The sequence below is a fragment of the Salmo salar genome, chromosome 06, assembly GCF_965601325.2.
Source record: "Salmo salar chromosome 06, fSalSal1, whole genome shotgun sequence".
In the NCBI taxonomy this organism is placed as follows: Eukaryota; Metazoa; Chordata; class Actinopteri; order Salmoniformes; family Salmonidae; genus Salmo; species Salmo salar.
Genome location: NC_138296.1, coordinates 44,956,027 through 44,983,880, shown reverse-complemented (window position 1 = coordinate 44,983,880; position 27,854 = coordinate 44,956,027). Strand labels below are relative to the sequence as shown.

General features: G+C 43.2%; 1 protein-coding gene across 2 annotated transcripts; it reads right to left on the bottom strand.

Moving 5' to 3' along the window:
* Positions 1-208: 208 nt before the first annotated feature.
* On the bottom strand, positions 209-27,854 carry LOC100194587 (protein phosphatase 1, regulatory (inhibitor) subunit 1b-like). 2 transcript variants are annotated; one of them, XM_014203974.3, is made up of 6 exons: positions 27,749-27,854; positions 27,332-27,495; positions 4,746-4,829; positions 4,557-4,632; positions 3,136-3,273; positions 209-2,147 (listed from the first exon to the last, which is right to left on the bottom strand). In XM_014203974.3, the coding sequence occupies exons 2-6, from the start codon at positions 27,443-27,445 to the stop codon at positions 1,993-1,995; spliced, it is 567 nt and encodes a 188-aa protein (XP_014059449.1). In that variant the 5' UTR covers positions 27,446-27,495; positions 27,749-27,854; the 3' UTR covers positions 209-1,992.

Sequence of the window (27,854 nt, the reverse complement as noted above, 5' to 3'; positions counted from 1 at the left end):
TTAAGGTCATATATGTTATTTTAAAAAGCATATTTTTGAAGTTTTAGGATTAGTTTCACACACCAGAACAAATCGAATTCCTTCATCCAAGCAGTGTCCTCGTGTATTACTGTGAGGATTACTTTGTATGTTCATCACAGACACACATACACACAAGGAATGCAGGTATGAACGCACACACACTCACACGCACACACACACAAAGTCATTTCAAATCAGGAAAATGTGTTTATTTAGATATTGTTATTGTGGCTCACATAGAAATGTCTACATCTTCAACAAGTACAGAAAAATAAATGAAATAAAGAAGAATATTATCGTTTCGAGTTCATTCTTGCCATGGCACCCGCCTATTGACCGTGGAGGATAGAGAGACTTGGAGAAGGAGAGGATGCTCACTCCAGCCATACAGTGAGAGAATGGAGGGAGTAGGTGCCATATGTCTCAAACCTTTAAAGGGCTGCCCAGCCCATACACCCAGACAAGAGAAAAGAGCATACAAAAGTTCAATTGCCCAACAAAAAGAGAATCAAAACAATTACAATATATTAACAGTTGGTACAGATTGAGACATTCAGCTGTGACACTACCAAAATGTATTCCGCTGACTCAAGCAATCCTGCAGTTGGAGAACAGATGTGATGGAAATAAAGAAAACTGTTTATTAGACTGACATTATCAATGAGTATATGATGATAATGACATTCTGAGGATGAATATTTTAATATTCAAATGTGTCATTCCATTTCAGCAGGAAGAGAGAGAGAGAAAGAGAGTCACTATGTATTGTATTGTCTGCATTGTTTTTCATGACAATATGAAAAACACAATTATCCAAGTCGTGACTAAAAGGTTACTAAACGTTGTGACAATTGTTCAACAGAAAGAGACCATATACAGCTAAGTTGATTAATACATCTTTACCCAGGAAATTATTGAAACAAACAAACAATACGAATCTGATTCTGCATCCAAAATTAATACATTTTGTTTCTCACAAAAAAAACTAAATTGGACTACTTTTACAAAAGCAAGGCATCACATACACCCAGAGTACATCATTGACACAAACAGCTTTGATGGACACCAGAAATAACTTCAAATGCATCACAATTAATGTTTCAAATAGATTACAAATCTAGATCATTTCAATGATATAGATGCATATTATCTGAAGGCCTATGCAGTGCACAGTTTATTGTATGTAAATCCATGTCAATACACACACTCTGGTTATTCTACATCCCCTATCTTGCCACAAGATGGCAGCAGCTGCTCACTTCTCCCAAGAACAAGATCTCAATTTGATTATGCTGCAGAGATATCCAATCTAGGCCAGAGTGAAATTTGGTACACATAATACAGGTCTTTGTGATTTTGAAAGGAACCCATATGGGAGTCTGTATTATCATATCTGCACAGTAATGGAGCAGCTTTAGAATATAGTCTGAACCGATAGTGAGAAGATATCTCCTCTCTGTGTGTGTGTGTGTGTGTGTGTGCTCTATACTGAAGCTGTTCATCAGCGTTTGGCCGTTTACAGTTATTTTGAGTGTCGTGTAATTATTTCTAGCCATTATTCCATTGCTTTGTAACATTAAAGAGCAAAGTAAGAAAGTGAGAAGTGAATGAATGGTTCCCCTGACATGGAAGAGAAGACTAACGTTGCAGTGAGGGACCTCAAGGTCACAGTGACCTTGCCCTATCCACTAGTCTCATTAGTTCTAAGGAGCCACTCCTCACCTCTTCACAAGGGCCATATCTATTATACATTCTCTCTCCCTCTCTCTTTCCCGATTTTTTGCTCACAGATTTGCCGACAGTACCTACCTAGATTCATTCATTCATTTAATTTTAATACTTACCATTCAAACTTAGAAGCTCTCTTTCTCACTCACACGTTCACACATTAAAATCACTCATTCATTCACTCAATCATTCACACATCTGCCACCATCTCTCTCCCTTCATTTTTTTCCCTTCAAAGTAGTGTTAAAACTTTACACTTTTGCGGACTTTCTTTGCCTTCTCCTCGGTCTTTTCTTCTGTCTTTTCCTCCTCTTTCTCCTCTTCTTTCTCTTTCTCTTCCTCCTCTTCCTCTTCATCCGGCTTCTCTGATTCGTCTATGGTGCTGGTCGCTTGGGGGTCTATCGAGACAAGAGGTGATGTCAAAGAACAGCAGCACACACTGGTCTCCTTCAAATCAAACCACTTACCTTTTGCACAAGTAAGCTTGAAGACTACTTAGATTTGTGGATTTTGATGTTGCATAAAAGACATGCAGGGAAGGTAAACAAACAACACTAGGGAAAAGAGGTTAATCAATTCATGGGACATCATAATAACTCTACTCCCAAACTAGTCTATGGTAATCTGGTTCTACTTGTCATTTCCTGGTCAGGCATGTGCCTCCTGTGAGTGTGTGTGTAGAAATACATGTGTGTGGAACATGGTATACAAGTCTGAATCATACCAGTACATATGAAAGTGACTACTGTATAAATGTGCACGTGTATGCAGGCATAATTTGGCAATTGCTCTAGTGAGGATAATCACAGTCTACTTCAATGTATCTTTAAGAGTCCCTGTCTCGCGATGTGTGACACTACAGCCACTCTGCAGCCGTGTTGCGTTCAAACGACAGATTTATAGAAGAAATGATGGCGGTAATAGCCAATGAAACAGCGTTTAATGATGCTACAGGAGGGATTTCATTAGGAAGCTCTGCCATCTGGGCTGGCAGCCCAGCATCAGTACTGATGCCACAGAGAGAGCAGACTGTTAGCCTGTTAGCCGTGGCTAGGCATCTCTGGCCCCTGACTGGCACAGGGCAGGATGGGAGAACAGGGAGGTCTGCTGTGCTCTCTGATAGATTTGGTGGAGTGATGCTAATATGTGCTAATATAATATCACAGCTACTTGTCTGCGTAGAGGAGTTTATCTGAGGCCCTGCTGTTTTGAACACGGCATAGTGGAACATTCAGCCCATTTGACTGAAACGTGGGCACTGAATAACAATGGCTATACACACAGCTAAACATGTAAGCCGGTTACACCATTGGTCAAAGCATCAATGCGATTATATGAGTGAGTGTATATGTTACTGCTTGACAGTGTATGGAATCCCTATCTCACCAGCAGCTTTGGTGGGGAATCTCTCCTCCCTCTCCTCATGACAGGGGTAGTCGTTGTACTCCTCCCCCTCAAAGGGGTCTTCCAAGGGGGGGTAGACACCCAGGTTCTGCATGTGTGCCTCAGCCATCTTCTGGACGGCTGGACGCACACATACACATGCACAGAATACACAGGAACACACACAGGGACAAACACAGGGACAAAGGGAGAGAGGGATAGGTTGTTTTGGGTTTACCAGGCTTCAACACTGTCAACGTTACCATGCTTCATACGGGCTTTCAGATGCATGCCAGACAGACAGATAAGCAGCCAGCCAAACAGACAAACAAACAGACATATTGAGGGGCAGAATAGCCAGCACTTTCATGTTTTGTAGTTTGTAATGGACGGGTATTATACATTTGTGTCCTTTTCTCTTTCCTGCATTTGTTTTTATCCTTTCATTTCTCCTGTCTGGTCCCCTGTTCTTTTGCTCTCTAAACAATGCTGACTCATCTCTCTCTCTCTCTCTCTCTCTCTCTCTCTCTCTCTCTCTCTCTCTCTCTCTCTCTCTCTCTCTCTCTCTCTCTCTCTCTCTCTCTCTCTCTCTCTCTCTCTCTCTCTCTCTCTCTCTCTCTCTCTCTCTCTCTCTCTCTCTCTCTCTCTCTCTCTCTCTCTCTCTCTCTGAGCCTGGCTGAACTAATGAAGGATGGTATACTGATACAGGAACACAGAGTGGGTTATTATAATAACACTCTACACTAATCCCCTTTAATGAACATCTACTGACAAGCCTCCAAATAGATTCTTTCTGGTCTTACCAGCACATGCTCTATGTTTATGGCTCTGCGTGCAACAACAAATATAAAGCAACATTTAGAACTCTCTGTGTGTGTGTGTGTGTGTGTGTGTGTGTGTGTGTGTGTGTGTGTGTGTGTGTGTGTGTGTGTGTGTGTGTGTGTGTGTGTGTGTGTGTGTGTTTGTGTGTGTGTATACACTCCTTTGGTAATCCTGGATGATCCAGAGCTGCACAGACTCACACTCAGTGTCTCACAGCTGTCACACTCTCTAATCTATCACTCTCCCTTTTCTCTCTCTCTCTCTCTCGCTCTCTCTCTCTCTCTCTCTCTCTCTCTCTCTCTCTCCTCTCTCTCTCTCTCATTTTGTGCATAGAAACAAAACATTTGTATATATTTCTATAGAAGAAATCCGTCTTGCACGTATATACAGTATAGTAAATACTCTTATAAAGATACTCCAACTGATTGACATGACACGTATTCATTTGTCACGTGCATCTTACCCCACTGCCCCCATTTCACAAATAGTATAATCAGGAGGCAACAGAACAGTAAAGCAAGGTAAACACAGTATCAACACAGGGATAATTCACCATACAGAGGACATGTATACAATACTTACTCAGTCAGCTATACTCTTACCTTTCAGGGATGGTGGCTGATACACATTTGGGTTGACTCGCTTGGGCTTGAGTACCCCATTCTCTCCTACAATCCACTGTGGAAGGAAGAAAAAGATGAATGTGGGCTGCAATTTTGAAATAATGCAACTATTCATATGACCATCGGGTGACATGCAGTTATCCTCAGGTACTAGTTGCGCTCTGTTACCTGATGGCTGGACTGATCATCCTCAGGAGAACACTGGTCTGCCACTCTGAACAGTGTTGCAGGTGTAGGCCGCCGGCGCCGGATCTAGATGCGCACGAGAGAGAAGGAGAGTGTCATCAACATTGTTGATTTCTGTGTCAGGCTGTGCTGAAGAGTAAACAACAACAAAGTCCCAGCCAACGTTGTCACCAATACCCCGAGTGACTTACTAAGCTCTTGACGAAGTGTTAAAACCTCACAAGTCAAGTCTCTGTGTAGAACGTTTCTAACATAGTCATTCGGTATTTTGAGTGCCAGCAATCTCATCAGGGCTTGTAATGTGTCCAGTTCTCCTAATTTCACTCCAGACAAGGAGTCAAGTCTGAGTACTGCCGGGACAGGTCAGGGGTCAGAGGTTAGGGGTCAACAATTGGTCATCAGAACAGAGGACATCCAATTATGTCACGTAGATCCCTTTCCTGCAGTCGAATGACCAAAGCGCCCCCCTAGTGGCCTTATGTGTGCAATGTTATTAGTATTTTTCATAATTTCATAATTAATACACTTTTTCCCCACAACAAATCCTGTGTTTCTATGTCAAATGGTTTTGTTATGTTTCAGTCTTCTGTGATGCATATAAAGTGTAATATTGGGATACAAACTCAAAATTGAATACATTTCAACTCTATATCTGACAAGGTACAATTGTCTTCATTTTTTTAAGCCCATAACCAAGTGTGTGAGGTGTCTACTTTTGTTTCAAAGTAGATTTGTTTAAGACTACCAGGAAACACACTGTGTGACCCTGATTTAGGCCACTTAACAGAGCAACCCCCCGGGAGAAATCAGTATCACTCTGAACTCTACTTTAGTCATTACATACATTGTACTTAGTACATGGTTGATATATACATTATATGGTACAAACATAGTTTACCAATCAATATGCATGTGCCTGTGGGTATTCACTGCAGAACAGTAGTTTGATGCAAAACCATGTCACTCAAGCAAACAAGTCTGTGAGCGTGCATTCATGTTTGCATATGTGCAAACAAAAACATGTGGAAACAATAACATGTTGCTAATTGATTTAAGATTTTCCAAGTGAGGGCCCTGCATACTTACAGTACATGCAAATGTACTGTATTACATGTGTGCGTTGATGCAATCTCCAGTTAATGTGTGCATGGTATGGGGACTGTATACCTTTCCCCGTCACAGACTTGAGGGATATGGAGAGGGGAGATTGGCGGAATCTAACCCCAGCATCAGGTTAGTGTTACTGCCCTCCTCTCTCCCCCTCTCTCCCCTCCTTTCTCCCCTCCCTCCTCTCTCCAGCCTCTCTAGACCAGTGGCAGGCAGACTGGAGCTCACTCCCCTTGGGCTTCCTGTTTACTATATATACACTGTAGTACACGGGCTCTGTCCCAATGGGTAACCTGCTACCCACTCTAACTGGGTGCTCACAGTATGCGACAGACGGCTCTCTCATTCTGTCAGCACTGACATTCTTAAACTACAGTACATGGTTAATTAATTTGACAATGGAAGGAATGCAGAGAGAGGGTCAAGGAGAACGGTTTATGGGGCCTTCTGTTCTGTAGTTTTAATTCCAGGTAGACCCCACTGTGAAGGTTTGGCAACAACACTCGCAAGCACACAGTCTCCAACAGTCTAAATAGATCAAGCATAAAACAGTTTGCAAACTAGCATGTTTTGGATACATGCATTCAGGTCAGATGAATAGTGCAGTACAATGTGGATGGAAGCCTGGAAAGTCAAACAAAGAAGGTCATGACAAGTCTCCTCACTGGGCACACAATTGGATAAGTTTAGTGCGTTGATCAATGAGAGTCCAACCTATTTCCCCCCACTCAAAAAGACAGCCAAAGGTTTGTTGAATTCCCAATGTGTTAACAATATTATTTTTAACCATCTAAAACAGGGGTTGTCATATTGGGGTCCACCGCCAGATCTACATTTTTTTTAAATATATATATATATCCTTTTTTTAACATACATTTTTGGGAGGTAATATTACTAACAACAGATTAAAAGACTTTTGGCCAAGTATCTGTGGAATAAGTTAAAAGTGTGTAAAAAAAATACACTGTAAAATTATTAATTTACAATCAACCAATTACAACTCCACCAATTATACATTTTTCTATTCAATACTACCCCCCCCACCCCCAAGTTTTTTTATTTTACATAAATGCACTGTAATTTAAGCTTTAAAACGGCAAAGTTTTCTCTCTGTGTTGAATTGCAGGATATCAGCTTCAAAGCTGCAACAATAAAAGAAGATTTCTGTAGAATTACCGGAAATTTGATTGAAAACTGCTAAATGTTCTCTCTGATGCCAGGAGGCCTTTTAAATGTTCTTTCCCCGGGCCCGAGACTTCATCCAGCCATGTACTGCAGACGTCATAGTAAAACTCCTTGTAGGCTGTTGTTAAAGCACTGGAGTTGTGTTCTGATTATGAATTTTCTAACACAAAAGGGGTCCCCGGCCCCAAAAGGTTTGATAACCCCTGATCTAAAATTACAACCAAATTCCAATGAAAAGATCAATGCCTGATATTTGGTTTAGTTGTCACTTAAATGTGTTATCACTGCGCTTTCAACCATTTAACAGCACATACAAGTTCAAATGGGAATACAATGTCAGATGTTTTGTTTATTTATACTTAAAGTACGTAATACTTTATTTATACTTAACTTAATGTGTTATCACTGTGTTTGATCAAGCAGCATGTTCAAATGACCTGGATTGCAGTTAGTTGAGATTACATTGAAGTACATGGTGCAAGGGATCAATGCTGTTTTAGATTCTATGCAGATTATTATAGCAATTGTGAACATTTCCACAGACCTGCTAACCTGCACATGCACGTTTTCTATGATTACATAAGAAGACACATTGTTACAGTAACCTCAAAATGTGGCCATGGATGTGTTACTCATTTTAACGTTGAATGAATATTGCTACATTAGTTTGTAAAATAGCCTTCACATTAGGCTATTAGCTGTCTTACAAAAGTAATATTGAATTGTGTTTTGTTGACAACGCAACCAAATATAAACTTTTTAACTTCTGCATGGATAGTCCCATCGGTGCCACTGAGCCGGGCTACAATTCCAACTTGTCTACAAATGAATTAACAATTGATATGTTGGATATCTGTGTTCATTTCAACCAAAAATCGAAATACGCTTGAATCTCTATTCTTTCACTTTTATTTTTGGTTGAATGGAGAAGTGAATCACACATATTTATTATTAGCTTGTAGATTCCATTCGAAATCAACCAAAGTTTTAAACCCAAGGCCTACAGTAGAAGTCGGAAGTTTACATACACCTTAGCCAAATACATTTCAACTCAGTTTTTCACAATTCCTGACATTTAATCCTAGTAAAAAATGCCCTGTCTTAGGTCAGTTAGGATCACCACTTTATTTTAAGAATGTGGAATGTCAGAATAATAGTAGAGAATGATTCATTTCAGCTTTTATTTCTTTCATCACATTCCCAGTGGGTAAGAAGTTTACATACACTCAGTTAGTATTTGGTAGTGTTTCCTTTAAATTGATTAACTTGGGTCAAACGTTTCGGGTAGCCTTCCACAAGCTTCCCACAATAAGTTGGGTGAATTTTGGCCCATTCCTCCTGACAGAGCTGGTGTAACTGAGTCAGGTTTGTAGGCCTCCTTGCTCCCACACACTTTTTCAGTTCTGCCCACAAATTTTCTATAGGATTGAGGTCAGGGCTTTGTGATGGCCACTCCAATACCTTGACTTTGTTGTCCTTAAGCCATTTTGCCACAGCTTTGGAAGTATGCTTGGGTTCATTGTCCATTTGGAAGACCCATTTGAGACCAAGCTTTAACTTCCTGAATGATGTCTTGAGATGTTGCTTCAATATATCCACATAATTTTCCTACCTCATGATGCCATCTATTTTGTGAAGTGAACCAGTCCCTCCTCCAGCGAAGCACCCCCACAACATGATGCTGCCACCGCCGTGCTTCACGGTTGGGATGGTGTTCTTCGGCTTGCAAGCCTCCCCTTTTTCCTCCAAACATAACGATGGTCATTATGGCCAAACAGTTCTATTTTTGTTTCATCAGACCAGAGGACATTTCTCCAAAAAATACGATCTTTGTCCCCATGTGCAGTTGCAAACCGTAGTCTGGCTTTTTTATGGCGGTTTTGCTGAGTGGCCTTTCAGGTTATGTCGATATAGGACTCGTTTTACTGTAGATATAGATACTTTTTGTACCTGTTTCCTTCAGCATCTCAAGGTCCTTTACTGTTGTTCTGGGATTGATTTGCACTTTTTGCACCAAACTACATTCATCTCTAGGAGACAGAACACGTCTCCTTCCTGAGCGGTATGACAGCTGCGTGGTCCCATGGTGTTTATACTTGTGTACTATTGTTTGTACAGATGAACGTGGTACCTTCAGGCGTTTGGAAATTGTTCCCAAGGATGAACCAGAATTTCTTTCTGAGGTCTTGGCTGATTTCTTTTGATTTTCCCATGATGTCAAGCAAAGAGGCACTGAGTTTGAAGGTTGGCCTTGAAATACATCCACAGGTACATCTCCAATTGACTCAAATGATGTCAATTAGCCTATCAAGAGCTTCTAAAGCCATGACATCATTTTCTGGAATTTTCCAAGCTTTTTAAAGGCACAGTCAACTTCGTGTATGTAAACTTCTGACCCACTGGAATTGTGATACAGTGAATTATAAGTGAAATAATCTGTCTGTAAACAATTGTTGGAAAAATGACTTGTGTCATGCACAAAATAGATGTCCTAACCAACTTGCCAAAACTATAGAAATTTGTGGAGTGATTGAAAGTCAAGTGTCAGTGTACAGCGGTTAGGACGGAGTCAGGAGCAGGACACATGACTGAGTAAAAGACATACTTTACTCAAAAAAGAAACAATGATTTCCACGCAGGGAAAAACACACCAGCTCTTAGAAGTCTTGAACACTAAACAAAGAACAAACAAGCACAAAACCATGTGGGATCCAGAGGGTTAAATAGGGAATAAATTATAACGTAATGGGAACCAGGTGTGTACAATCAAGACAGAACAACATAGAAAAAGAAACGTAGATCGGTGGCAGCTAGAAAGCCGGTGACATCGACCGCCGAACGCCGCCCGAACAAGGAGAGGCACCAACTTCGGCGGAAGTCGTGATATTGAAAAACAAGTTTTAAGTTTATGTAAACTTCTGACTTCAACTGTATATGTATTGTCTATTTTTAGTTGAATCCTGGGCTGAATTGAAACTATAGCTGTTAATTACTTCCCAAATGCTATATAGGCCTAAATAGTATAATATTGATGATGTATGATTGATAATTTATTTGCTCTGTTGAAACTACCCTTAGAATAACTGAGTAGCAACAGTGAATCTATGTGGAGATTTCTCAACAATCGTTCTCACCATAGCACATTGGTAATAGTCAGTGACAAGTATTAAAGCTAAGAAGTGTTGAGCTTGGTTAAAACTCTGGATGGGAGAACTACGAGATAGCTGTAGATCAAATCAAATCTTATTGGTCACATACAAGTGTTTGGCAGATGTTATTGCGGGTGTAGTGAAACGCTTGTGTTTCCAGCTCCAACAGTGCAGCAATATCTAACAATTTCACAACAATACACACCAATCTAAAGTAAAATGTAATTAAGAATATATAAATATTTGGATGAGCAATGTCGGAGCGGCATAGACTAAAATACAGTAGAATAGAATACAGTATATGAGATGAGTAATGCAAAAGATATAAACATTGTGCTAGGCCGAAGTGGCCAGTGATTTCAAGTCTATGTACAGTATATAGGGCCGCAGTATCTAAGGTGCTCTCCAGTAGGAGGTGCTGCCCAGACTACTGTTCCTTTTCTTATAGTGGATATTACATCGAAAATGACGTTGTTTCAAAGGTGAAAATTAAACATATTTTATCCAAGGTTTGTCTGTGTTGAATATTGGTTACCATGATCGCATAATCCTGTGGTTGAAATTGTACCTTCAAAACAACAGTTCACGCTGATGACTTTTTTTTCCAATCCAATGTATTTTCCACGTAGACAACAGGTCACAATGCGTTGACAAATGAAGTTGAAACAATGTTGATTCAACCAGTTTGTAACCAGCGGGTCCTCTCTAGATCTAGACCAGCCAACCTTGGCCATAGCCTGAACCTTTTCTCCTCTCTGTTTATGGTGTCACACAACATCAGTGGCACTTCTCTATTTTCCGTGAAGTTGCTCTCTGGATGTGTTTGACCCTGTGAGTCTCATTCCTCTAGTTAACCAGGGCAGACAGGGTCTGCATCCCAAATTTCACCCTATTCCCTACATACAGTAGAGCACTACGTTTGACCAGAGCCCCATGTGAAAAAAATAAAAGTAGTACACTATAGAGGGAATAGGGTTCCATTTGGAAAACCTCCTGGATCTGGGAGCTGTGCGTCAGAGCAAGCAGGTCACTGTTGCCAAAACACAGGCTTGGTGGGCCACACAACACATCATAATCTCCTCATGAAGGTTCTGTATCTCTCCTCACTTCCCCTCTATCCCCCACTCTCACTCTCACTCTCTCTCATCCCCCACTTCCAATTCCACTTCATCCTCTCCTCCCTTTATCCTGTTCACCCCACATATCATTCTTCATTCCTTGACAGTGACATGACATTATCCTCAATCCCCCACCTCTATTTCTTTACAACCTTCTCTCTCAACCTCCCCCTCTCTCCCCTATCGTTTTCCTCTTTCTCTCTCGCCCATCACTCTTCCCTTTCCCCACATCACCGGGCTGTGCCCACCGGGTTTTGTAATCTCATCATGGCACTCAGCTTGAATGACGTCTCTCCACTCCCTCTGTGGGAGACATCCCAGCAGGACTCCCTCACTGTGTGACCCCCTACGTATCCATCTCTCTCCACTGACATGGCGAGGGGCCCTGGTTGTTGCTGTGGCTGCTGCTGCTGGTCAGCCTGTCTGACACCTGATACCTCTGCTGGATAAAACCAACCCCCTCGCCTGCCCGCCTGCCCGCCTGCCCGAGCCCGCCCGCCCGCCTGCCCGCCCACCTGCCCGCCTGCCCGCCTGCCTGAGGTGGTGGTGGAAGAGTGGGTAAGACAGAGCACAGCAGACCAGATGCTAACCAGGCCCATGTCCCAGCTACTATACTGGGATGCTTCTTGGTCTTATACGTACTACCAATCCAGGTATGTAGACGACTGATCTTCCTAGGGCTCTGGTGTGAGTTCTGAGATGTCATTGTTCTTTAGAGGAAGAGAGAGGAGAGAGAAAAGAACAGAGAGGTAGACGGAGCAAGATAAATTAAAATAACAAATGTCAAGGGAGCTCAAAAAGGTAGAGAGTGAGCGAGAGAGCGAGAGAGAGAGCGAGAGAGCGAGAGAGAGACAGGGGGATAGAGCAAGCGTATGTGTTTTTGCCCTAGAGCTGAAAGGGTGTTATTGGATAATTGAGGTCATTGTGGTATAACAAAATGATTTATACAGTATGTGTGTGTGTGTGTGTGGTCCCTCAGACTGTGTGTGTGAGTGACTCAGCTCTTACTAACATCACAACTGGCCTCCCCATGTTAATGAAGAGACGATGATGATTAACCCTAAACCTCTTTACCGCCACTACTACCTGTAGACTAACTAGGGCTGCTAGAGTGATTCATGACTTCCTGTAATGGACCAATGAATGGCGTCAAGCTGCTTCCAGGAAAAGGTCACCATCGATTATAGAGAAGGTGAGTATATACAGTTATAAACGCATAGAGGGGTCGGGTGAGTAACAGCTATTGTGACTGGCATCAATGCACACTTGCCATTTCCCAAAATAATATGCACCGTGTATATGGATCAACACACACACACACACACACAGCTGGCATTTCTCATACACACACACACACACACACACACACACACATCCGGCTGGGTGACGGTGGCAGCAGGACGGATGACGGTGGGGAAGGCCAGATGACATAACACACAGTCACTTGTAATTTTCCAGTCTTTCAATCGCCCCACTTCTGTCGTTACATAAGATCGTCTGTGACTTTCACATGTACGCTTATATACTGGGGCACAGCATGCGAGATTACTCCTGTTATACATTACTTTACCCCCCCCCCCCCCCTCTCCCCCCCTCTCCCACCCTCTCCCACTCTCCTCAGTTGCAGCCATTGTTCAGTATCCTTAAGTATCAGTCCCACTGTTTCTGGCCTCTCAGCAGCTCTGTAGGGCAGGAATGCATCCCAAATGGCACCCTATTCCATATATAGCGCACCGGGGTGGGCCCTGGTCAAAGGTAGTCCACTATATTGGAATAGGGTGCCATTTGGGACCCAGACGTGGGCTGTTGATGAGCTGTCACAGGGCCACTCAGGGGCTCCACAGGTGGGGCTGCAGCCGTTATGTGTCTCCCCACGGGACTCCCTGTCCCCCACTGAGCCTACAAGCACAGGGGAAATATTACAGCTCTTAAGCTTCAAGAGAGCCAGGCCGTCATTATCAATAAGAAGGTGCTTGACTCACCTGGTTAAACTAAGGTTAAATCAAAAGGAGACCTTATTTTAACTGATGGTGGGTTACATATGGACTCCATTCCAGCCGTTATTATAAGCCATCCTCCCCTCAGCTGCAGTGTATTTGTGCATGTGTGTGTACGTGCGTGTGTGTGTGTAGAACTGTAGTGATGGTGAGCGGAAAAAGAGATCGTTTTGAACCTACTTTGATTTATGGGACTTTCACACCTCCCCCTTGGATGTTTCTCTTTCTCCTTCTTTCGTTCTCCTATAAAACCGTTGGCACCAATTGGCTGTGTGAGTCGACTCAGTGATGGTATTTTAATCAGTAGCATAGGGGTATGGAAGACTAAACTGAGCTGGTAGGACCAAGTCAAACCTGCTCTGGGCACAACAACCCTTCTCTGCTCTTCACTCTTGCATGAAATAATGTGTGACAATGACGCAGGTGGGATTCATATGACATGGTTCAATGGTTGACATTGTGTGTGTTTCCTTGTGTGTGTGCATGTGTGCATGTCCATGCATGTATAGTACCAGTCAAAAGGTTGGACACACCTACTCATTCAAGGGTTTTTCTTTATTTTTACTATTTTCTACATTGTAGAATAATAGTGAAGACATAAAAACTATGAAATAACACATGGAATGTAGTAATAATCAAAAAAGTGTTAAACAAATCAAAATATATTTTATATGTGAGTTTTTCAAAGTAGCCACCCTTTGCCTTGATGACAGCTTTGCACACTCTTGGCATTCTCTCAACCAGCTTCATGAGGTAGTCACCTGGAATGCATTTCAATTAGGCATGTCTTGTTAAAAATTGAATTTGTGGAATTTATTTCCTTCTTAATGCGTTTGAGCCAATCAGTTGTGTGGTGACAAGGTAGGGGTGGTATACAGAAGATAGCCCTATTTGGTAAAAGACCAAGTCCATATTATGGCAAGAACAGCTCAAATGAGCTGAAGAGAAATGACAGTCCATCATTACTTTAAGACACAAATGTCAGTCATTGCGGAAAATAACTTTGCAGTCGCAAAAACCATCAAGCACTATGTTGAAACTGGCTCTCATTAGGACCACCGTAGGAAAGGAAGACCCAGAGTTACCTCTGCTGCAGAGGATAAGTTCATTAGACTTACCAGCCTCAGAAATTACAGCCCAAATAAATGTTTCACAGAGCAAGTAACAGAAACATCTCAACATCAACTGTTCAGAGGAGACTGAGTGAATCAGGCCTTAATGGTCGAATTGCTGCAAAGAAACCACTACTAAAGGACACCAATAAGAAGAAGAGACTTGCTTGGGCCAAGAAACACGAGCAATGGACATTCGATCAGTGGAAATCTGTCCTTTGGTCTGATGAGTCCAAATTTGAGATTTTTGGTTCCATCCGCCGTGTCTTTGTGAGACGCAGAGTAGGTGAGTGGATGATCTCCGCATGTGTGGTTCCCACCGTGAAGCATGGAGGAGGAGGTGTGATGCTGTGGGGGTGCTTTTCTGGTGACACTGTCTGTGATTTATTTTGAATTCAAGGCACACTTAACCAGCATGGCTACCACAGCATTCTGCAGCGATACGCCATCCCATCTGGTTTGCGCTTAGTGGGACTATCATTTATTTTTCAACAGGACAATGACCCAAAACACACCTCCAGGCTGTGTAAGGGCTATTTGACCAAGAAGGAGAGTGATGGAGTGCCGCATCAGATGACCTGGCCTCCACAATCACCCGACCTCAACCCAATTGAGATGATTTGGGAAGAGTTGGAAAAGCAGCCAACTCGGGAAAAGCAGCCAACAAGTGCTCAGCATAAGTGGGACCTCCTTCAAGACTGTTGGAAAAGCATTTCAGGTGAAGCTGGTTGAGAGAATGCCAAGAGCGTGCAAACTGTCATCAAGGCAAAGGCTGGGTACTTTGAAGAATCTAAAATATGTTTTGATTTGTTTAACACATTTTTGGTAACTACATGATTCCATATGTGTTATTTCATAGTTTTGATGTCTTCACTATTATTCTACAATGTAGAAAATACAAATCAATAAAAACCCTTGAATGAGTAGGTGTGTCCAAACTTTTGACAGGTACTGTGTGTGTGTGTGTGTGTGTGTGTGTGTGTGTGTGTGTGTGTGTGTGTGTGTGTGTGTGTGTGTGTGTGTGTGTGTGTGTGTGTATGTGTGCATGCATGTGTGTGTATAGAACAAGAGAGAGTGTGAGGGTTAGCACCCCTTGCATTGCTGAGTGGGGTGCAGGTCTGGCTGATGTGGGTCTGCTCTCCAGAGGTGGTCCTCGTAGATAGGCCAGCTAACGGGCCAGCCTATTAAAAGACAGCAGAAGAACAGTGTAAACTAGATCTGAGGACCCCCAGGGGACCCTGCGTAGCAGAGAGAGAGGCTCTCTCTAGCTAATGCTACTAAAACTAAGCTACGTCATACCAGCCAACCATCTCTAAAGGGAGACACTATATCCACCCGGCACCTGCAATGCCAACACAACACAATGACAGACATTCCCAAAAGTTATAATCCCCTGTCAACCCTAGGGGGTGTCCTGTCCTGTCCCCCAGGTATAGGTACTTCTTCATTACATTAGCCCATCTCATTAGCCCAGTGTGTGGCAGATCCCAGAGCTAGAGGTGGACGCAGCACTTAGGTCCCGTAAAGGCGCGTTCCGTCCTTGTCTCTCTCACTGTAATGATTGGGCCATAATTTAACTCAGACGCATATAAATTTACAAGTGATTGATATACAGTACAATTAGGATGCCCTGCCTCACACAGACACTCATGAGCTACACCGACTGGGAATAGTGTTTGCGCATGTGCATGGCGACTTTTATGGAATTAAAAGTACACTTACGTGTGCAACCAGGCACGTACTCACGACTGAGGAATGACTAACCACCCATCCAACCTAACACTGTCCAACACAACTCATTAAAATCTCTCTCTCTCTCTCTCTCTCTCTCTCTCTCTCTCTCTCTCTCTCTCACACAAGCAGATCAATATCCCATCTGCTACTATTCTCTCTCGCTCTCTCTCTCTCTCTCTCTCTCTCTAATCCACACTTCCATCTCTGTCCGCCCTCTCTCTTTAACCCCTTCATCTCTGCTCTGTCCATCTCTGATTAAGAGCACATAGCTGCAAAGCCTCATTCACCCTCTGCTATCACAGCTCTGTGTCTGCCTGAACTCTAAGGCTGCAGGGCTCACTCTATTCAATTCTCCAGTGGTATCACCCTTCGTCTCCGTGTCAGGCCCTGGGCGAGCCCAGACAAATTAAATGGTTGGACCTTTAGGTCACGCTAAGTGCTAAAGGCAATGACACAATAAAGTGAAAAGTAATCCTTCCCTTTGTGCACTGCGATTATGTTTCTATTAAGAGGCATTTGCAACCCAGCAACATTTCTGTCAAGAACAAAAACATCAAAGGTTTAAATCAAAAGCCTGGTGGTGCTGACGTGGTTTGACCGAAAAGTAATGAAATTCTTTTGGTGGCAGATAACAAAATATAATAGAGAAATAAAGAACATCTCTCTCCCTACTTGAACAGAATGCTGCTGGTATTATGAGCTTATGAACTAAAAACTGGTGAAACACAAGAGACATTGATGATCATCGTGTTTGAAGGAAGAGATGTACAGCACATGCCGGCTGCATGTGGATAGAAGATAGCAGGTTGGAGCTTTGGAGCTTTGGGTAAACAAACTGAAATAGGGGGTCAGAGCATCCCTATAGCCAGAGTGGTGTTGGAAATTCCAAATTGTTTGCATAGTCAACTTACACACAGCACTGACACACACACTTTGTAAGGATCGACGCAGGAGATGAGAAGCAGGTACAGGGAGTGAAGGTTTAATAGCTGATGGACATGAAACGGAACAGGAACAGTGTCAGGACAGGAACACATAACAACAATTCATGCGGACACAGGGAACACCACCGAGGAACAGACAGATATACAGGGGGTAATCAACAACGTGAAGGAGTCCAGGTGAGTCCAATGCCAGAGAGGGGGAGCGGGAGCAGGTGTGACACACTTACCCCACCAGACATGCCACCAGGGGTCTTTTCACAGTCCCCAGGTCCAGAACTAATTCAAAGAAACATACAGTATCATTCAGAGCCATGAGTGCATGGAACTTCCTTCCATCTTAAATAGTGCAAGTGAACAGCAAACCTGGTTTAAAAAAACAAATAAAACAACACCTCACGGCACAACGCCTCTCCCCCATGTGACCTAATCGTTGTGTGTATGTACTGACATGTATGTCAGTGGAGGCTGCCGAGGGGAGGATGGCTCATAATAATGGTTGGAATGGAGTCACTGGAATGGTATCAACCACATGGAAACCACATTGTTGATGTGTTTGATGCCATTAATGTTCCATGTTTTTAAATGTACATAAATTGTAAAGTCTTTTGTCTGTAATGTATTTTTCGTTATGTGTCGGACCCCAGTAAGTCTAGCTGTCGCCATTGGCACCGGGTAATGGGGATACTAATAAATAAAATAAAACAAACACCAGCATCCCCATACTGTCTCCATGTACTGTACCTCTTCTTGCACCTTAACAAACCCACCTATAGGAACCTCAGCCCCTTTCTTTCTAGGTTCTCGAACATCTAAGAGTCATATACAGTACAGTAGCTACACAGCTTTATTTGTTTTTGTTTTTTTAACTAGGCAAGTCAGTTAGGAACAAATTCTTATTTACAATGATGGCCTACACCGGCCCAACCCGGACGACGCTGGGCCAATTGTGCGCCACCCTATGGGACTCCCAATCACAGCCGGATGTGATACAGCCTGGATTCAAACCAGGGACTGTAGTGATGCCTCTTGCACTGAGATGCAGTGCCTTAGACAGCTGCGCCACTCGGGGGCTCTATCATGTCACACCTCTGTCAGATCCACTCACACTCATCACAGTGCCACAGTAGAATATATGATGATATCAGACACCATTCACTGGGATTCGATGAGTAACCAGCAAACATCAGAAGAGACCTTTGACCCCACCAATGGTTAACTGAGTCAACAGATTGGTACTATGAGGAAGCAGCTTCTCCACTGACCACACATACAGGAAGTAATTACAGCTACTGGCAGTATGTCACACCTACCCCAGTAGCCATCCTCACCCACCTGCCCACTGCACTACCCGACTGCTCAGTTAATTAGCCATCGGTCAAGAGTCAGTCGAATACAAACACAGGACTGTTCCACTGTTCCACCTTCGTCCTTTCTTATACATACACTAAGGGTCGATTCAATCCGCATCGCGGAAGATCGACAGTATAGTGCGATTGAAATGTAAGGGTTAATCCCAATTAAGCCAACATATGCAGCGGGAACATTGCCTTTAAATTCCAATCACGCTATACCGTGGATCAATCAATCAATCAAATGTATTTATAAAGCCCTTTTTACATCAGCCGATGTCACAAAGTGCTTTACAGAAACCCAGCCTAAAAATCCCAAACAGCAAGCAATGCAGATGTAGAAGCACGGTGGCTAGGAAGAACTACCTAGAGAGGAACCAGGCTCTGAGGGGTGGCCAGTCCTCTTCTCGCTGTGCTGGGTTGAGATTATAACAGTACATGGCCAAGATGTTCAAACGTTCATAGATGACCAGCAGGGTCCAAAAAATTATTATAATAATCACAGTGGTTGTAGAGTGTGCATGAGTAAATGTAAGTTGGCTTTTCATAGCCGTGCATTCAGAGTTAGAGACAGCAGGTGCGGTAGAGAGAGAGAGAGTCGAAAACAGTAGGTCCGGGACAAGGCCACGCCTCGAACAAAAGAGATCTCAGAAGACCTAAGATTAAGAATTGTTGACTTGCATAAAGCTGGAAAGGGTTACAAAAGTATCTCTAATAGCCTTGATGTTCATCAGTCCACAGTAAGACAAATTGTCTATAAATGGAGAAAGTTCAGCACTGTCGCTACTCTCTCTAGGAGTGGCCGTCCTGCAAAGATGACTGCAAGAACAAAGCTCAGAATGCTCAATGAGGTTAAGAAGAATCCTAGAGTGTCAGCTAAAGACTTACAGAAATCTCTGGAACATGCTAACATCTCTGTTTACGAGTCTACGATACGTAAGACACTAAACAAGAATGGTGTTCATGGGAGGACACAGCGGAAGAAGCCACTGCTGTCTGAAATAAACATTGCTGCACGTCTGAAGTTTGCAAAAGTGCACCTGGATGTTCCACAGCGCTACTGGCAAAATATTCTGTGGACAGATGAAACTACAGTTGAGTTGTTTGGAAGGAACACACAACACTATGTGTGGAGAAAAAAAGGCACAGCACACCAACATCAAAACCTCATCCCAACTGTAAAATACGGTGGAGGGAGCATCATGGTTTGGAGCTGCTTTGCTGCCTCAGTGCCTGGACAGCTTGCTATCATCGACGGAAAAATGAATTCACAAGTTTATCAAGACATTTTGCAGGAGAATGTTAGGCTATCTGTCCGCCAATCGAAGCTCAACAGAAGTTGGGTGATGCAACAGGAAAACGACCCAAAACGCAGAAGTAAATCAACAACAGAATGGCTTTAACAGAAGAAAATACACCTTCTGGAGTGGCCCAGTCAGAGTCCTGACCTCAATCCGATTAAGATGCTGTGGCATGACCTCAAGACAGTAGGTCACACCAGACATCCCAAGAATATTGCTGAACTGAGGAAAGAGGAATGGTCCAAAATTCCTCCTCACCCTTGTGCAAGTCTGATCCACAACCACAGAAAACGTTTGGTTGAGGTTATTGCTGCCAAAGGAGGGTCAACCAGTTATTAAATCCGAGGGTTCACATACTTTTTCCACCCTGCACTGTGAATGTTTACACGGTGTGTTCAATAAAGACATGAAAACGTATAATTGTTTATGTGTTATTAGTTTAAGCAGACTGTGTTTGTCTATTGTTGTGACCTAGATGAAGATCAGATCAAATTGTATGACCAATTTATGCAGAAATCCAGGTATTTCCAAAGGTTTCACATACTTTTTCTTGCCACTGTAAACCCAGACCCATGTAGGCATTTCTTGGTCCTGGTACTGACCCAACCCTCTGATCCACTCCTGGTAGGATCAGCTAGCATAACAGATCCAGAACCCCAACAACTGTTGTTTGCAACAGAGCTGTAAGATCATAATCCTTCCTCTCTCCCCCTCATCGGAAATAGTACTGCTGTTATTGTCACAGCAGCAGGGTGCACTGCTGAGAGCCTGTAGCTCACAGGCTGACTGGCTGACTGGTTGGCTGGCTGGCTGGCTGGCTGGAGTGGATGTGTAGTACAAAAGTGCACATGTGCAAGACTACCTACTATGTGGATGTGCATGTTTAGAATAGGGTCTGAGATTATGTAAATTAATGCATTTTACTGAAATTATATTCATAGCATGGGGTAATCATTTCACGAGATATAATGTTAATTCCTATGGAGATGACATTTAGGTAAGCCGTGCTAGGTGTGATTTATGGAGAGTGCTGTTACAGTGCTGTATATGTGTGTACCCAAAGCCAACAGGCAACTCGTTTATCATAACATTGGGTTGGGTGGTAGCATTTTAGCAGCGCTCGCACACACCCTCACACACACACACACACACACACACGCACGCACACGCACACACGCACACACTCATACACACATACACTCGCACACGCACAGGCACACACACGCACACACACACACACACACACACATACACACACACTCGCACACACGCACGCACTCACGCGTGCACGCACGCACACATGCACACACACACACACACACGTTACATCATAATAAGCCCCCAATGTTCTTGAAGTGCTCTCTGGTTGATCTTATGATGACTGCGGACAGTGTCATCACACCACAAATCACTCTGCCTACTTTCAATATTTGTGCTTTACCTGTTTATACAACACCTGCAGACTCACAGAGGACAGGCACACACAAGTATGAGCACATACAGTCACACAAAAGGAATAGGCCTTCTACACTACACAAGAGAGAAACATTCCTATTGACTACAGTTAAATAATGAGAGAGAGAAGCCACATGGAAAACATTGATCATAGGAAGCATGTAAAGGACAACAGAATGTCAATCAGCCTGAGTTTATTAATAGTCTATCAATGAGATTCAATTAAAAAGAGGAGCAGTATTAGTGTGGGATTCACTTTCCCAATAGAATGTACACCCTCACCCTTACAACCAGGGTTGGGGAGTAACTGATAACATGTAGTCAGTTACATGTAATCTGATTACAAAAAATGGACTGTAATTAGTTACGTTACCAGCAAAAAAGATTGTAATCAGATTACAGATAGTTTTTGAAAAAATAGATGATTACTTCTTGGATTACTTTTAAATTCTGAATGGATGTTGACGAAAAATTACATTTTGACACCTTTCTGTTTTCTCAATGACGTTCAATTCAGCAATGAAAAATGGCACAAGTTTAAGTTTGTTCCACCTGAGCGAGTCTGACCACAAGTCATAGACCACTATGATGACACACCAAAATAATGTGTTTGATGGATCCTTTTTGTCTTCTTCTAATGCCTCTTAAAGGGAAAGTAATCTAAAAGTAATCTTAAAGTAATCAGATTACGTTACCGAGTTTGGGTAATCCAAAGTAACAATTTTGGACAGGTAACTAGTAACTGTAATGGATTACATTTTAAAAGTAACCTAGCCAGCTCTGCTCACAGCAGTGTGCACACAAAACCCTATACACGCTTGCACAAACACCTGCGCACATGTACTGCAAAGTAAACACACACATGCTGAGGAAAACTTGACAGTTGTAACAACAGACACACAACCACAATACAACCAAATTACGTGGTCACTGTGGAGGGGAGTCGCAAAGCCACTTCCTCCTGATCTATTTAAAGGACGACCGCACTTCGTGGTTTGGCCTAGCTTTAGATTTGGTTAATAAGGAAATGCTAGGTGACATGACTGAATTGTCTTGTATGTGTGTCGCAGATTGGAAGAGTTAGACAAATAATTTCACCAATTAGCTTCAGCCGGCTGGTGTGCAATCGTATCAAAGTTGGTTTGACTTTGGATAGCCTATCTCCGGGGCTAGTTAGGGACCGTTGATAAATTACACAATGTAAATGAGACAATATTTTCATGTTGCAAACCTTGTAGTTTTCTCATGAAATTCTTTCAATATTTGTATATGAATTTCTACAATTTATAGTTGGTTTGAGGTTTTAAGTCATTGAAATTTGGAGCTATTGGAATTTAATATATTGTCGCATGTACATTGTTAAATTTACCGATGCTCCCTATCTAGCCCCATAGTGATATCCAAAGTTAACCCAAATTTACCACGATCGGGTCACCTGCAGCTACACTCCGAATTGATGATTACTTGTGTGCTGCCAGCTATGGGCAGGTTTGAAACAAACCCAATCTTCATTTACATTGTGATGTAGTCAAAACCACAAGTCTCACAAAACTCAATTTTAGACCAGACTGACTTTATAACCAAAGTTATCCTATTTACACTTAGTAGCATGGTCAGTTTTGACAGTAGAATAACTGTTTCTGACTCATATCGACACCACATAGGCTAATATCTAAATGAGAAGTTGTTTTTTAAGGGGCAGTTGTTCTGTAAGGTAGCCACACAGACATACACTTCTCTCAAATTAACAAAACAAAACAAAATGGTGTAAGTAAAAAAAAAAGGCCTTATTGTTATGTGCATGATTAAGCCATTGTTTTCTACCTTTTTTTTGTTGTTACTGTGGGACAATAGTTTACTGTCTTGTTAATTAATAACAGCTGTGACTTTGTAATGTATCACACAATTGGCAATCCACAGTGCTTTGATTACACCAGCCCAATCAATTCCACTAATGCTGTTATTGATAACAAGACACACATCAACAAAGAGCTCTGGTGATGACCTTAGAGAGGGAAAAAAAGGCACTGTCTTTTGTTGTGAAAAAAGTAACACCTTAATAAGCATCAAATATTTCACTATTTTTAATTTACTGGAATACTCATCATTAGAAACATCCCATTGGCAGATAAACTGCATTAACAAATCACCTCTGGATTAGAACCCACTCTGGTGACATGACGCACACATGTAGCCTAAATTATCATGTCTTACCAACCCAGCATGCTCTGTGCTCTGGGTCCTCCACTGAGAAGCTCTGGTTAGGAGTGCATATTGACAGTCCGTCCGATCCACAGTGTTTACCCACAAACACTCGCTGAACCAAAGGTTGCTGTGTGACGCCCAGCCAGAGGAAGGGCACATAACTCAGGAGAGTGAGGTGGGGTGAGGGTGTTCACCCCTTTCACCCAAACAGAGGCTCTCTATCCCATTTACTGGATTCATTTAGATTGGACCTAAAATAAGTGACTGGGTGGTTGTTGCCCTTTGGTGTACTTTGATACCCTTGGTCCCCTGAGTTTCTCTATCAATCCATAGGATCAGAGGTGGATTGATATTGGGATTAGTATGGAGAGGGCTTGTGTTGTGTGTTTAGTCCATAGACGGATGGGGCGGGCCGACTCACTGTGAGTGAATCAACTGGAGCCTCTCAGTCTGAACGATGACCCTAATCTGTGTCCATTATGAGCATTCCCCCACACCAGTCCCTCCCAGAGCGTTACATGGGGGAATAGGGAGGTTAAACACACGCTGCCATGTGCTGTTGATCCAGTACTCTAGGCCACCATAATGACTTTTGTGACACAAGAGTTGCTTTACATTTTTCCCTGTTAAAATCGTACATTTCCTTTGGGAAAATCTTAGAGCGTGGATGAACACATCTAATGTTGAAACGACTGTCAAGAAACACAAATCTTATCTGCATGAACTTTTCCTAAAACAGATGTTGAGTGGTCATAGCCTACACGTGTATCAAGTCAGTGGACGTGCTGGGGTCTTGTCTAGTTGGTCTGAGTGTTAAGTGTGAATGAGGCCATGGGGTAGGGCGACCAGACGTCCCCGATTTCTGGGGACAGTCCCCCGATTTTGGTGAGCTGTCCCCGGCTAGAGCTGTCCCCAGAAATGTCCCCAGATATGTCCCCGATTAGCCCTCAGAAAGAAAAAAGCAACTCTGGAGTTAAATTGAGTCTGATATTTCAATAATCCAACGCCGTATCCAACCGGATTTGCATGTCAAAATGTTGTCTGTCCCTGTACCAAACTTGTTTGCTCCCGTGGCTTCGCCGCAGCCCTTTTATGAGAATGTTCCGGCAAACATTTGATCAGTGAAACATTTTAACCACTGCACCAAACTTGAAAATTACTAGATAGTCTAGCATGGGTAATCCATTTATGTGTTATAATTACATCAAGTATTTGAAAGGACTATAGCGAAAATGTATTAAATATAGTTCCATGACATTGTTTTTATAATTTTTGGGCACCGCTAGCTACAACAAAAATGTACCCGATTTTCATATTCTCTCTCTCTCTCTCTCTCTCTCTCTCTCTCTCTCTCTCTCTCTCTCTCTCTCTCTCTCTCTCTCTCTCTCTCTCTCTCTCTCTCTCTCTCTCTCTCTCGTCCGGGGCACACTAGGTGTCAGCTATGGGAGCCGCTCTCACATTAAAACCCCTCAGGGCAGAAATCAGGATCCTGGACGCACTCATGCATTTACACATGTGCAAGCTAGCGCCAATGCAAACGACCCAACCACACGGAGACATTTCTCCATTAAACCTTTCAGAGGTGATCTGTGACGGAGGCTGTGGAACGTCGCTGTGCGGTCGGTCGTCATGGAAACAACCCTGCGGTATTACACTGGTCATTGTGACGGTGCTGTCTGTTAAATCATGTTAGTTATGCTTCCGGGTAAATGACTCCTACGGGCCTCTGCTAGTCTAGTATACTAACTGTACTGCAGTCTACGTAGTTAGAGTTGATAGCTGTCATTAAAACTGTGGCGCTAACATAACTGAAGTGATTTGTGTATCAAACCCCCTTAGCAAACACAGGCCTTGAGTGTGTTTGTATACATGCGTGGGTGTGTTTAATGCTGTGGGATAATGAGGGTCTCCTAAAATGAGTCGTAGTCATTAACTATGCCCACCCTAGTGTCCCTGGGGCCCCAAAATAACCACTGCTAGATTGTATCTCCTGTAATACACACACACGCGCGCACACACACATAACCACACAAATACACACACAGCTTTAAAACTTCCTCCACTCTCCCCACACTCCCTTTTGTCGTTCCTGTGACAGTATGTTTGTGTGGTATAGTAACTACACACACCTCAACACTCGCCCACAAACACACAAGTTAGCTCGTACACATGGGTACTTACATTAAATCACACACACACACACACACACACACACACACACACACACACACACACACACACACACACACACACACACACACACACACACACACACACACAACACAACTCACAGACAGCGGTCCCTTCATGGAGCCCCACCATTTAACCTGCACCTCTCTTTAGATGTGAATGTTACTGTGGACTTTATTGTAAACTATCTGAACTGCTTTCAAATAAACCAGATGACCCCAGCCTCTGCTCTCCGGATGGGGGCGCCAGCCAGACACGATGCCCCATGGAGGGTGGGAGGGGGGGGGAGCCTGCCTGAAGCTGCTCACAACATCTGATGTAAGGGGAGATTGAGCAACAGTTCCACTGAGAAAAAGGAAGAAAGAGAGCCGTGAACAGAAAAGAACAGAAAAACGTTGACTAAGAGACCAGAGGGTTTGAACACTTCTCTAAGAGAGAGAGAGAGAGAGAGGGTTTCAGGGCTGAAGCAGAGAAGGCCGTTGGACAGGGAGAGGAGAGGGTCATGGGTTCACATCCCAAGATGTTTGAGTGCTGCAGTCGTGCCCTTGAGTCAGAGACTGCACACTGTAAGTGATTCAATCAGGCTAAAGCATGGAGACAGTGCCACGCCAAACTATTAGCTGATGTGAGATAGAGCTCTGTAACAGGGACAGCAGCTCAGGGACCTGACACCAGACAGGTGAAAGAGAGAGAAAACAGGTTGTGCCTTTTTCTCTGCAGTCCTCCATCGTGTAGCGTTCTTGTCTTCCTCTTGTCTTCCTCTTGTCTTCCTCTCTCTCTCTCTCTCTCTCGCGCGCTCTCTCTCTCTCGCTCTCTCTCTCGCTCTCTCTCTCGCTCTCTCTCTCTCTCTCTCTCGCTCTCTCTCTCTCTGCATCTTTTGGGGCTGAGCCACTGGCCTGGATCTCACACAGCAACCAACCAACTCCTACTTTGACCCACTTTCTCCCGGACTAAAATAAAACACACTGTCGACAGGCTGCAGGGCCAAGGAGAAGAACCAGAATTGTCCCGTTCCATTTTTATATGACTACAGGCAAACAGTAGAAAAGAACCAGGCAAGACAGGGAAACAGACTCTACAAACTGAGTAGTGAATAGAAGAAGTCAAGTGAGAAGAGCTAGCAGTCCAAAAGAAAATCTGTCAGACCAAGACAAATATTAGTCACTTGTATAATCATTAACTATAGTTCTGTGACTACAACGATACAACAAACCATGGTCGACTTTTATAAGGTTTAACTGGCCAGAGTGATAACATTCAGTGCCAATGGGACACATAGTTAAATAGGCCAAAGAATAAAGTACAAGAAGCAGAAGAGAAGGAGATATGACAACACTGTATTCTCAACCATGTATCAGAAAAGGATCAGGCCACAGATCAAGATGCAACAAAAAGAGAGAAGTCACACTGAAGCTGAGACTGACGGTCCAATATGGCATGGTTTGTCCCTGTCTGGTAAAACACAAGTTCCAATCCTGACAGTGACCGTGATCAACAGTAAGTTATCCCTCAGCTTGGCTGTAAGGTCGAACATCTGTAGCACACGTGCGTAACACGAGAAACTGAGATGCATACAGGAAAACACCCTAGACACACAGGTGAGACGCAACACACACAGAACACGATGAACACACACGCTCGCACACATAGGTAATGGAGGACAAGCTAAACACATAGTGACTGTACACACACAGACACTGTTCTACCAGTTCTCTCACTTACCATCTCTACTTGCCGGGGGTCCAGTTGGGTGGGTGCCGAGGACTGCACAGCAAAGTGGATCTTCCTGCTCTCCTTGCACTCGTCCCCAACCTCAGCCGATGCAGAGGGATCCATGGCTGTGTCTGTATCCCAGGGGGGCACCAAGCTCTGCTCCACTAGGCTCCCTGGAGGAAGGTCCCAACACAACACACTGTACAGTAGTCCTGCTTCTGCTGGGTCTACCTCTCTCTCTCTCTATATATATATATATATATACACCTCTCTGCCACTGTCTCCCTTCAAAAACAAAACAGATGAACTTCTCTTTGTTTATCTTTGTCCCTCTCCTCTTTCACTCACGGTCAGCTATTTATCCTATCCTTTATCTCCCCTGTTCCCTCCCTTCTTCCTCTCTGCCTGTTTCTGTCTGACACTTACTCTTGTTTGACGTTCTAGGTGGAGTGTGTTTATCTCTCCTCCCTCTCTTTCCCTCGCTCACAACCTGTGCAACTAGAGTAATTGAGACACGTCCTTGAAGCTGGCA